The 12,831-nt window shown below is 60.8% G+C and overlaps 1 protein-coding gene across 1 annotated transcript; it reads right to left on the bottom strand.

The window, feature by feature from the left end:
* Positions 1–5,272: 5,272 nt before the first annotated feature.
* On the bottom strand, positions 5,273–11,617 carry MBD6 (methyl-CpG binding domain protein 6). Its single transcript, XM_074165008.1, has 10 exons — positions 11,505–11,617; positions 11,330–11,432; positions 11,021–11,186; positions 9,696–10,694; positions 8,736–9,247; positions 7,959–8,133; positions 7,655–7,782; positions 6,809–7,264; positions 6,229–6,304; positions 5,273–6,121 (listed from the first exon to the last, which is right to left on the bottom strand). The coding sequence occupies exons 1-10, from the start codon at positions 11,615–11,617 to the stop codon at positions 5,850–5,852; spliced, it is 3,000 nt and encodes a 999-aa protein (XP_074021109.1). The 3' UTR covers positions 5,273–5,849.
* Between the last annotated feature and the right edge of the window lie 1,214 nt (positions 11,618–12,831).

Here is a 12,831-nt window from a genome sequence, read left to right as displayed (position 1 = left end):
AGGAGAAAAATGGAGGGAGACTTTTTACCAAGATCTTCAGTGACGGGACAAAGTGCAATGGTTTTAAACTGAAAAAGGGTAGGTTTAGCTTGGACATAAGGAAGAAATGGTTTACGATAAGGGTGGTGAGACACTGGAACAGGTTGCCCAGCAAAGTTGTGGCTGCCTCATCCCTGGAAGTGTTCAAAGTCAGGTTGGACAGGGTTTTGGGCAACTTACTTAGTGAAAGACATCCCTACCCATGGCAGTGAGGGGTGGACTAGATGATCTTTAAAGCTCCCCTTCCAACCCAAAGCATTCTATAATTCTATGACCTGGAGCAGCCCCCACCCAGCACATTCCCTCGGTGCCCAGATGGTTGTGGGCTGAAGAACATCTCTGAGCAGCCAGGAATGCAGAGGAACAGGGCTGGCCAGGGAACACTCTGGGTGCCTGCAGGAGCTCTTTCTGGCCTGGGTATGGAAACATGCACCTGAGCAGACCTGGGTGTAGGTAGAGGTGGGAGTCTGCATCAGTTGGTCCTTGAGCCTGAAGGGACCTGCTGCTCGATTCCAGCCCTGGGAGCCTGGGCAGCAGCAGGGCCCCCACTCCCAGGCCAGTCCCACAGGGGTCTGTGCACTACACACGTCCAGCTCCCTGATGCTGGCCCAGTGCTGCCCTGTCCTGCAGGCTGCCACATGCCTGAGGGGTGGCTGAGGAGCCTGATATGGGGCTGACAGTTGAGCTCAGGGGTTGCCTGGTGTGAGTGCTTTAACTGGCACTACCTCTGGACCAGTCTATGTGGAAATGACAGCCTGTTCCAAAGCACCACAATTCACTGCCATGAGCAGCTGGCAGCACTCAAGTACAAAAAGGCAATTCCCTGAACCAATTCAGTGTTAAACTCTGCAAACTGGTGAATGGAGTTAAATCCAGTTGGCGTCCAGTCAGAGTGGTGTTACCCAGGACTCGGTATTTGGGACGTTTCTCTTTAATATCTTTATCAATGATCAGGGCAAGGGGATGGAGTGCACCCTCAATAAGTTCACAGATGACATCAAGGTGGGTGGGAGTGTTGATCTGCTGAAGGGTCGGGTGGATCTGGACAGGCTGGATTGATGGGCCAAGGTCAACAGTGTGAGGGTCAACAGGGCGAAGTACTGGATCTTGCACTTGGGTCACAACAATTCCATGAACACTACAGGCTGGGGGCAGAGTGGCTGGAGAGCTGCCTGGTGAAAAAGGACCTAGGGGTGTTGATTAACATGGGCTGAATATGAGCCAGCAGTGTGCCCAGGTGGCCAAGAAGGCCAACAGCATCCTGGCCTGTATCAGGAATAGCATGGCCAGCAGGACTGGGGCAGTGACTGTCCCCCTGTACTGGGCACTGGTGAGGCCCCATCTCAAGGGCTGTGTCCAGTTTTGGGCCCCTTACTACAGGAAAGACATTGAGGGGCTGGATCAAGTCCAGAGAAGGGCAATGAAGCTGGTGAAGGGTCTGGAGCACAAGTCTTGTGAGGAGCGGCTGAGAGAGCTGGGGGTGTTCAGCCTGGAGAAAAGGAGGCTGAGGGGAGACATTCTCGCTCTCAACAACTCCCTGAAAGGAGGGGGTGGGGGTGGGAATTTGGGGGAGGACGGGGCCGGTCTCCTCTCCCAAGTAACAAGCAATGGGACAAGAGGGAATGGTCTCCAGTTGTGCCAGAGGATGCTTAGATATTAGGAAAAATTTTTACACTGAAAGGGTTGTCTGCCCAGGGAAGTAGTGGAATCGTCATCCCTAAAGGTATTTAAAAGACAAGTAAACATAGTGCTGGTTTAGTGATGTTTTTTTCAGTGTTAGGCTGATGGTTGGACTTGATGATCTGAAAGATCCCTTCCAACCTGGTTGATTCTATGTTTATAAGTTCTCACAAAACTACCTTCCTGCCAGGAGTTTGACATCTTCTGCCAGGAGACCCCAAGCTGCAAACAGGGTTATTTCATACCATGAATGGCACATTCCATAGAAATTAGAAAGTTTGCTGAGGAGTTCTCTCTCCCACCCCCTTGGTGGCTGCCACCCCGAGAACTCCTTGCCCCGGTGCCGGACCCCTGAGCCCTTCCCTTCCTCCCGAAGCCCCAGCACTCGCAGGGTCCCACATTGGCTGTCCCTGCCGGGGGGGACCAGCTTCTGCTGATGGGATGGGCTGGGGATAGTCCTTGTGTATCTTATATTACTATCAGGATCAATACTGGTTCTTTATTATTATTGTTAATTATCTAGTCTTATCCTATTGAATCTATCTATATTTCAACCCTCGTGTTCCTTAGTTTTTCCCTAATTTCCCTTCCCGGGGAGGGGTCATTGGATGATAGAATAATCGTCTAAACGAAAATAAATTGTTATGGGTTTCTCAAACCATAATAGCTATTCAAAGGCAGTGGCAGGTTTTTAAGACTGCTGGTTTATTCCCTGTGAAACAAACAACCATTCTTCTGAGCATGTAGGGGCTCTCTGTCTTCACAAAGAAGCCAAGAGGGCAAACCTCATCCTGGGGTGCATTAAAGACAGCACAACCAGCCAGTCAAAAGAGGTGATTATCACAGAATTGTATGGGCTGAAGGGACCTTCGGAGATCATCCAGTGCCAAAGCAGGGTCACCCAGAGCGGGCTGGACAGGACATGCATCCAGGTGGGTTTTGAAGATCTCCAGAGAAGGAGACTCTACAGCCTTTCTGAGCAGCCTGTTCCAGGGCTTTGCCACCCTTGAGGGTAAAGAAGTTTTTCCTCATGTCGAGATGGAATTTCTCGTGTTCCAGTTCGTGCCCCCATCCTGTTGACACCTGCCCTTTAGATATTTGTAAGCACTGATGAGATTCCCCTCTCAGTCTTCTCTTCTAGACTGTTCAGCCCCAGGTGTCTCAGCCTGTCCTCAGCAGAGAGATGCTCCAGTCTCTTGATCATCTTCATAACCTTCACTGGACTCTCTCCAGTAGTACCCTGTCCTTCTTGAACTGGGGAGCCGAGAACTGGACCCAGGACTCCAAATACAGCCTCACCAGGGCAGAGCTGAGGGGGAGGATGACCTCCCTCCACCTGCTGCCCACGTTCTTCTTAAATTGCCACCGAAGACCATTGGCCTTCATGGCCACAAGTTCTCATTGAACAGCAGCACAGACTTCTGGTGTGTCAGACACTCCTCCCAGCTTTGTATCATCAGCAAACTTGCTGAGGGACCACTCCATCCCCTCATCCAGGTCATTGATGAGTACACTGAACAAGACCGCTGTATTCAGCATTGCTGTGGCCTCAACTGGAGCAGTGTGTGCAGTTCTGGGCCCCACCATTTAAGAAGGATGTGAACGTCCTTGAACACATCCAGAGGAGGCCAACCAAGCTGGTGACAGGACTGTAAGGCATGTCCTCTGAGGGGCAGTAGAGGACTCGGGGTTTGTCTAGTCTGGAGAAAAGGAGGCTGGGGAGAGGGGACGACCCTTCCTGACATGGGTCCTGAAGGGGACATGGAGAGGGAGGTGCTGAGCTCTTCTCCCTGGGATCCAGGGACAGGGTGTGTGGGAATGGCTCTTAAGTGGTACCACAGGCATCTGTCCCCTGCTCACACTTTCTGCTACTAAGAAAATTTCACCTCGGAACACCTGTTCATAACCTTTCTCAAATCTCTCCTTTGTTCTAGACACCTTCACATTGTCTCTCTTTTGCAGCAGAGGTGCAGATTCTTTAATTTCAAACACACTCCTATCTCCAGTTTTCCAAACCCTGGCTGAGTGAAGCATTCACATTCACAGGCCCGGCTCTGACAGCTCCTCAACGTAGCAAAAGGTGTGGGCTGTAAAATAGCTCCACATCTTGGTTTTGAGCATCCCATTAAGACACTCTCCAACAGATAATTTTACTTCATTATTAATAACAAAATGGTAAACATTACTCTGCTTTAACAGCTTCTTTAAGGGCTGGAGCAGAGGCAGCAGCTCTGCCACCAAAGCCTCATGGCTGCCTCAAGGCCAGGCACCGGCTACAGAAGGTCACCAGCATCTTCAGGTTGGATGATGCTCCGAGCAACCTGATCTAGTTGAAGGTGTCCCAGTTCAATAGCAGGGGAGGTTGGACTTGAAAGGTCCCTATCAACTCAAAACTATTCTATGATCTCTGTGGAGCGCATCATCATCAACCCCGATGCTGCCGATGAGCGTGGGGTGAGGCAGGAGGCCTGGGGAAAGCTGGTCTGTGAGGAGCCACTGGCGCAGGTTGCCCAGAGAAGCTGTGGCTGCCCCATCCCTGGAGGGGTTCAAGGCCAGGTTGGATGGGCTCTGGAGCAACCTGGTCTAGTGGGAGGTGTCCCTGCCCAGAGCAGGAGGTTGGAACTAGATCATCTTTAAGGTCCCTTCCAACCTAAATCATTCTTATGATTCTATGAGCCTGGGTCACAGCCAATTCCATGGAGAGCACAGACACACTCGGCATTTTAGAGCAACCCCCCAGCTCTTCCAGATTTCTCCAATAGCATCAGCAAGCCCAGGGTAACAGGCTACAAGTCTGGGGAATATAAAACTAGGAGTTGTGGGGTGACCTAGCAGCTTCCCTTCCCCCCGATATGACTCCTAAGCCCTTCAACAGGGCTGGCCAGTGACTCTGGCAGCAGGACTCGGCACAGCGGGGTGGGTTACAGTGACCCATGTGTGGGACAAACCTTCTAACCTTGCTCTGCCCACCTCACCACTGCCATCTCCACCCCAACTGGACAGTCTGCCTCAGGAGAGACTGGTGAGCCTCGGGGCCTGCTCAAGCAAGGCAAGAGGCTGGAGGGGATGCTGGGGACAGTGACATGGTGTGACTGGGGACATCGACATGGTGTGACTGGGGACATCCTGGGAGTGTCACTGGCACCACCCGCTGCTGAGCTTTCACCTCCCTCCCAGCCACGAAGTCTGTTCTTGAGCAGTTTGGGCAGGTCGGAGCTGATGCTCTTGGAGAACGCTGTGGTAGAGGTGGGTCCCACCAGCACCCACTGGGGTGAATGGGATGGGATCCTCATCTTACCCCCTGCGTTCACCCTCCTTCCCCCCTCAGCCCCTACAGATTACAGACAGACGAGGGAAAACCTGCCCATTGCAGAAAAGTTGGCTGACACAAGCCTGCATAAAGTGGATGCAGAAGTGAAAGCCCCCCAGGCATCCCTGTCCCCCACCCCAAGGCCCTGCAACTTCCTGGGAATCCTCCCATCCTCCATTCCCACCCAGGAGGGATCACTGTGCCCCCCTGCTATTTGAATTTATACCAATAGACAGTCCAGCTCAAAGGATGTCTATGTTGGCATCACCTCAGGGCATGAGCAGGGCCCAGTCCTGGGGTTTTAAATGCATCTTTTAATGGTGCATAAACCCCCCTGCCACCCCCGCAGCCTCCTCAGCACAGTAAATCCACTGTTGGAAAGCTGCAACCCATGGGGGGGTGACACGTCTCCTCGCTACCACCTGTGGGGCTGGGGGTAGTGTGTGTGTGTGGTGACAGGGACAACCCAGGGCAGGGACAGACGCCCCCCCCCCCCACCAAGGGCGGTGGAGATGATTATTGCTGGTACTGGGGGATGGGAAAAGGGGGGAACCTCGTTTTTGGTGACAGAGGACCTCGTGCTAAACTAACCCTGAGCAGAACTGGCCCTGGGGCCATGACACCCCCAGGGCCTGAGGTAACGGGGAGGTGGGGATGGACAGGAACGGACAACAGCCAGCCCCCTGGGGCAGGGAGGGCCCCCCAGGTATGTCCCCTAGCACCAATCCTGTCCCCCCAGCACAGGGGCTTTCCTGAGGGAAGGCGGGGGTGGGGGCTCACCACTGACCCACCCCATATGGAAAATGGCTTCAGAAGTGCTTCATCTGGGGAGGGGGCCCTGTGCTTGAATTAACCCCCCACTCCAGTTCAGCCCCCACCAAACACTGCCGGGGGTGGACCCAGACAATCGGGATGTGCCCACAGCTGGGAGCGACTGTGGCCTGCAGCAGTGGGGGGTGAGGGAGCTGTGACCCCCCCCCCAATCCATAGGTTGGTGCTGGGGGTGTCCCCACCCCAGCACTGTCACGTCAGCAGCTTCCTCCGGCGGTTCTTGACGGGGCGTCCAGGCCACCGAGCCACAGCCAGGTCCGCCTGGGGGGGAAATTATGGAGGAGGTGGGGGGACACAACAGTCTCCCTTCCCCTCTCATCTCCCCCCTCCACCCCACCCCCCACCTCGCTGTCCCTGTTCCCACTTACGGTAGGGCCAGCCCCAGGGCTGGCGCTGAGCCCCCTCCGCTGCAGAGTCTCCAGGCAGGCGCTGGTCTGGGGGATGCTGCAAGGACCAGGGGGTCAGCCGGGGGGGGTGGGGAGGGAGGGGAATGTGGCAGGGCCACCCCGTGTCCCCCTGTGCTCACCTGGCCTTCCTCCTCCAGCCCCGGCAGGACGGGCGCAGACGTGGAGAGTTCCCCTGTTTGAGAAGGGGGTCAGCATCGGGGGGTCCCACTACTCCAGCGTCTCCCAGTCCACCCAGTGCCTCCCTCTTTCTCCCTAGCATCTCCTCCCAGTGCCCCTCAATGTCCCCAGTGGGTCCCAGTATCTCTCTACTGCTCCCCCGTGATATGCCCCACCCCAGCACACACTCCCAGTGCCCCCAAATACCTCCCATTGGCATGCAATGGCCCCCAGTATACCCACAACAGCACCCAAAGGTTGTACCCAGCACCTCCCAGTACATCCCCACTGGCACCCCATGGATCCTTATATCCAACCCAAGGGCTCCCAGTATCCCCCCAGCAGAATCCAGTATTCCTCAATAGCTCCCAGTAGGTCACAGTACCTTGATTTCCTCCACTCTGAGCTGCTGCCCAGTGGCTGGGATGTCCCCCTTGCAGTGCCAGACAGAGTGGGGGGCCAGGGAGGGTGCGGGGGTAAGCCCTTTCCCACTCCTGTCACTCGCCTGCCCATTGAAGTGCCGCCGAGTGCCCCAGCCCCCCCGGCCAGCCCCACGCCGGGGGCTCTTGGTGCTGGGGGGCCCACAAAGGGACTGCATCTCCCTGTTGAGCCCCTCAGCCCGCCGGCGGCCCCGCTTGAGGGGGGACTGTGAGGTTGGGCACTCCTGGGCACCCCCACTGGGTCTGAGGCTGCCCAGCTCAGCCGGACAGAGCACAGGGGGCTCTAAGGCACTTGGGGTGCCCTCTGGGAGGCCGGGAGGTGCAGGGGCACTTGGGGAGCCTCCAGCACTGGGACCCAACCGCGTCGCTGACTTCTCAGGGTAGCCAAATCTGGGGCCCAGCTGTCAGGGAGCAGTGAGAGTCAGCAAACCCCGCCATGTGTCCCCCACATCCCTCCTTGTCCCATACAACCCCCATACCCTCCCCCCTGCCCAGCCCATGCCTGGATCTTCCCCACACCCATGAGTTCATCCTTTGTGTGTCCCCAGGACCCCCATGTCACACCAACACCCCCATGCCTCAAACACCCCCAGACTCCACATGGTCCCCAAGTCCCCCCTTTGTCCCCTCCAACAACCCCAGGCCTCCCCCATCCTTTCCTGTGTCTTCCCATGCCCTTCACAAATGACTGTCCAACACCCCCTGGCCCCACCACCCCCACATGTCCCCCCCAAAGTCCCAGGGCCTCTCCAGCCCTGCCTGCCCCTCACGTACCCACCCCAGCAACCCACCTGCAGGCTCTGGAGCAGGCTGGCCAGGTGGCCAGTGGTGCCGAGGGGTGAGCCTGGGCCCAGTGACAGTCCCAGGGGGGGCAGCAGCGGCTGATTCTGGAGCAGGGGGCTCAGCACCGGTACATTGCCTGCACGGGGGGAAGGGGAGCAGATGTCACCCAGCTTTCAGGGGCACTCCTTGCTCCCTGTGGCATGCAGCATGCCCCCAGTGCTCTTTTGCGCACCCAGCCCTCCTCATCCAAGCAGTCCCTCCACCAATGCCTGGAGGTGCCCCTAAGGTGCCCGATCCCCCAGCCCCACTCACCCAGGAGCGTGGTGCTGAGCAGGGAGCTGCCCAGGGGGCAGCCCAGCAGGTCACGGGGCTCCAGGGCACCGGTGGGGCTCTCGGGGGCCCTGACCTCCTCGCACAGGGGCTCAGTAGTTGTGGGGAGGGCGCCAGTCGAGGTAGGTGCCACAGAGGGGCTGGCAAGGCTGGACTGCTGGCAAGAGGAACAAGTTGGGGGCATCCCCAAGACATGAGGCAGAGACACCTCCAGGGCATCCTCATCCTCTTCCCATGCCCTGAGGGTAAGTGCCCTCCTCCCTGGGGCAAAGACCCTGCTCTCCTAGGGACAGAGAAATATCCCCATCTTCCTCCCCAGGGGCAGCCACTCCTCCCCAGCCCGAGTGCCAGCACCTCCCACGCTCTCCTCCCTGGGGCAAACGCGCTCCCTCACCCTCATCCCAGGGACAAATGTCTTTCCTGCCTGTGCCTCGGGGACAATGTTCCCATACTACTGCACTGCAGGCAAATTCCTTCCTCTTCCCCAGGGTTAAATACACACCTGAGACCTCGCATCAACAGGGGAACCCCCCCTCAAATACCATCACCCTTTCCCCTGCAGAGAGGAAATGGCTTCACTCATTGCCCCCTCCTCCCCACCCCCCTCACTCCACCACCCACCACCACCCCCCTCGCTCCCTTAGTAGGGGGGAAACCCCCATTTCATGACCCTCCTCTCTGCAACGGGCAAATGCCGCCTCCCCATCACTCTCCTCCCTCCCCTGGGGCAAGTCCTCTGTTCCCAGGGGGTTCCCTCACCGGGTGGGTGGTGGGGGCAGGCTCAGAGGGGCCCAGCCCAGCGGCCGGCAGCGTGGGGTGCAGGGCGAGCAAGGCGGGCAGCACAGAGAAGAGCGGGGCTCGGTCAGGCAGCATCGGGCAGCCCTCAGGGCTCCTCTCCCCTGGTCCAGGGGGCAGGGGCAGCAGGGCGGAGAGCAGCGTCCCCGGCGAGGGCAGCAGGTCCAGAGCAGGCAGGGGGATGCCGAGGGGCAGTGGGAGCAGAGAGGCCGCCAGCAGGGAGGGTAGGCTGGGCCCCTCAGGGTCCCCCCCACACGCTGGTGGGTGCTGGCCCAGGGCTAGCGAGAAGGGCAGCATGGCCAGGAGGCCCGGTGGCAGAGAGGCCCCCAGTGTCAGTGCCTGTTCCTGCCCTAAGGCTACAGGCTTGCTTGCAGGGGGCAGCGGGCAGCCTGGCACCCTCCCAGCACTCCTCTCCCCGTTACTACCAGTCCCTGGAGCCACAGCACCTTTGGGGACACCTGGAGAAGCTGCAGCACCTGCAGGGGATGGGTCAGAAATGGAACTGCTATGGCCACGTCTGCTGCAGGCCCATGGACACAACCCCCCACATCCTGCCAGATCCACAGCCATGTCCCACTAACCATCAGAACAAACCCACAGCTGGGTCCCACTGGGTCCCACCACATCCCACATGACCCACAGCTACATCCCACCGCCCCCAGCATGAACCTATGGCCACATCCTGTGAGACCCACAATCGCATTCTACCAGGTCCCACCACAGACCCATGGCCACGTCCCACTGCGTCCCACCACCTCCCACCCAGCCCCACAGCCACAAGGGCCTCCCTGTGGACAGGAACCCCCCCTAGCACCACTGCTGCAGCCACCCCAGGGTGGAGTCCGTCCCCAGCTGATGGAGGAACATCTGCCGCAGCCCTGCTCCCCACCAGCTGCCTGGCCCCACAGGTGCTGCCCCACATACCTGGGTCGCTGGTAGGGCCAGAGGCTCTTGACTGCAGGGAGGTCCCTGAGGTGGGTTCGGAAGATGCTGCCAGCTGCCCGAAGAGACCCAGAAGCTGCCCCGTGATGTCCTGGCCGGGGGGCAGGAGCCCAGTGCCAGGACAGGGTGAGCCACCAGTGGCAGGTGGGGGGCCCAGGGGGAGGCTGGACCCCGCTGGATCCCCCTCCCCAGGGCAGCCCTGAGCACCCAGCAGGCTCAGCAAGGCTGCCAGAGGCTGCCCGCTCACTGCAGGGGGTGTCCCTTTGGGCTCAGGGGACACCCTGGGAGCTGCTGGGTCCTGGGGGCCAGGGCGCCATTGGGCCCCCCTGCCCAGGGTTTGCTCACCCAGGAGAGAGCGCATCACGGTGTGGGGGAGAGGGCAGGGGGGTAAAGTGCTGGGAGAAAGCGCAGGGTGGGGGCTACCCAGCTGGGCCTTGGCAGCCGGGCTCAGCAGGCTGCTGGCAGAGAAGGGGATGCTCACTGGCAGCAGCCCCGAAAAGCCCCCACCCTCGGGAACAGTGTCTAAGGGCACTGGCAGGTTATTGCTGCTGGGGTTGGTTAAGGCACCGCTGACTGGAGAATCTACCTCGCCTGCCTGGGGGACACTGGTGGTGGCCGACAGGGATGGCTCCAGCCCCCCTGGCTCAGAGCTTTCTCCAGTCCTGCCCGTGGGGTGCTGGCTCCGGGCCGCAGGGCATCTGGGGGGGGTCACCACATTTGGCAGGGGCAAGGGGAGGCCAAAGCAGGAGCTGGCAGATGAGCAGCTCTCGGGGATGCCATTGGCCCCAGGGACGATGTTGTGGGGCTGCAGGAAGGGTGGGGCGATGAGCCAGGTCCCCGTGGGGGCAGATGTGACCTCCGGGGTCTTCGTCCCCAAGGGGACCCTGGGGAAGCTGCCGACAGCGCTGGGCAGGGGAGTGCCGGTGCTGGGGGCCGTGGCCGGGTGCCCCTCGGCTGAGAACAGCAGGGTCAGGCCAGGACCTGCGGGGGGACATGAGGGTCAAGCCAGCACCAGCAGGGCCTGGGCACCCCTATCCCTAAACTGGGATGGATTGGAAAGGCAGGGGATGGGAAAAATGGTGGGGATGACAGGATGTGACAGAGGAGACGGGGGAGCACTGGGAAACATGGGGAAACCAAAAGGGCACCAAGGGGACTGGGATGGGTGGCAAGAACCCAGGACATACAAGGGAGACAAGAAGGGTCTGGGACTGGACAGGAGTGACCAGGTGGTGATAGGAACAAGGTGGGGACACCAGCAGGGACTCGGAGGAGGACAGACCAGGGACTAGTGTGGACCCCGGTACCTGTGCCTGGGCAGCAGGGGCCAGGGGGGCCCTCTATGCTGCGGTAGAGCGTGGCCATGGCCACTGTTTTCCGGCGGTGGTTGCAGAGTTTGGTCATGTCCTGCTGTCCCTGGGCCCCAGGGGCCCCTCGCGTGGCCACCACTGCCCCCGGGTCGAAGTTAAACACCTGCAGGGACAGGGCAGGCTGACAGTGGCAACTGGCCACCCCACAGGGACCCCCAGACCTCATCCCCCACCTCCTGAAGCCAGGGCCATCCCTCGCAGCCCCACCATGTCCTGGGGGTGCCCCCAGCGCAACCTTCCCCACACCTTGTGCATGTCAAGGGGACACTCGAGGCCACACTTGCAGGTCCCGTCAGCCAGGAGGTAGGCGCAGGTCTGCTCCAGCGAGGTCAGCGCCGTGCCACTGGGGCTGGAGGGGCACAGGGGGTGAGTGGAAGCCAGGCAGTGGGGTTGTGGGGGTGGATGAGGGGGCTGCTCCTACCTGATGTAGCAGACGGAGCCCTCCTCCACCTTGCGCTGCCAGCCCACGGGCACGGGCCCAGCCGACAGGGACGAAGGCTGGTCTGTTCTGGTGCCACCATGACGACTGCTCATTGTGCCCCCACGTGGCACCGACACCTGCGGCGGGCACTGCCAGGGGGGTCACACTGGGAGCAGTGGGGGTGGGAAGCAAACAGGACAACAGGACATGGCAGGACCGGGGGTGCCAGGGCACTAGGGGACCCAGGGGGGCTCAGAGCCATGAGGCGGCAGCAAGGGATCCTCAGGGGGTGCCCAGGGGCCACGGGGGTCTGAGGGTGCCCAGGGATGTAGAGTGGGACTGGGGGCAGCAGCCGCTCCCCTCTTTGTCAGCTCTCCCCTCGGCACCAGCCTCCCCCATCCGGTTAATCCCCGTGTCTGGGGTGGGAAGGGACAACAGTGACCAACAAACTGCCATCGAGGAACTGCAGCGAAAAGGCGAACAGCTGCTGTGGGGCCTAATCCCCGAGGGAGGGGGGTCGGAGGGGCACGGGCTGCCCGTGGCAGGGGGCACCTCTCACCTGCTCATCCCTGTGAACATCTCGGCGTCGAGCCCACGGGCGCGGGGCTGCAATGCCCGCCGGTGCCCCGGCGCTGCAGGACGGAGAGGTTCAGCCCAGGCTGCAGCGGGGGCAGCGCCCACGCAGGGCTCCACAGCCGGCCCCCCCCGGCAGTAACACGCAAGGCGACCATCACCCCCGCCCCCCTGCCCCGTGGGAGGGTAGGGGGGGTGGCAGGTCACCACCATCCCCCAAAGCCTGGAAGGGGGGGGGGGGGGCACGGGGACCCCCCACACCCCTCACGCCCGGCGCAGAGGGAGAGGTGGGGCGAAAGGGGGTGGGGCGAGGGGGGCCGTGACACGTTTGTCCCCTCCCGGCCGGTGGAGGGGGACGGGGAGGGGACGGGACGGGGAGGGGAGGGGACGGGACAGGGAGCCCCGACCCCGCACCCACCTGCGGTCATGGCGACGGCACCGGGGACCGGGTCCCCGCTTCGGCCCCGCCAGGAAGAGGCGGCACAGCGCGCGCAGCGGCAGCTGCGGCGGCGGGGGATGGGGGGGGGCGATCCCGGCGTGCCTCGCGCGGGAGGAGCACCGGGAATGGCCCCCCCAGGGCCTCACCGGGGCGGTGCCGCCCGCGAGCTGGGAAGCGCCGGGGCTGTGTCGGGGCCGCACCGCACCCCGAGTCTGGAGGAGGCCGTGGCCGCTCGGCCCAGCCCTGCCCCGCCGCGGTGCTGCGGGCCCTTTAAGGCGGGGCGGGGCCGGTTTCCAGCCATTGCATCATCCGCCC

Source organism: Numenius arquata, chromosome 29, assembly GCF_964106895.1.
Source record: "Numenius arquata chromosome 29, bNumArq3.hap1.1, whole genome shotgun sequence".
Taxonomy (NCBI): domain Eukaryota; kingdom Metazoa; phylum Chordata; class Aves; order Charadriiformes; family Scolopacidae; genus Numenius; species Numenius arquata.
This window is presented reverse-complemented; position numbering and strand designations above follow the sequence as displayed.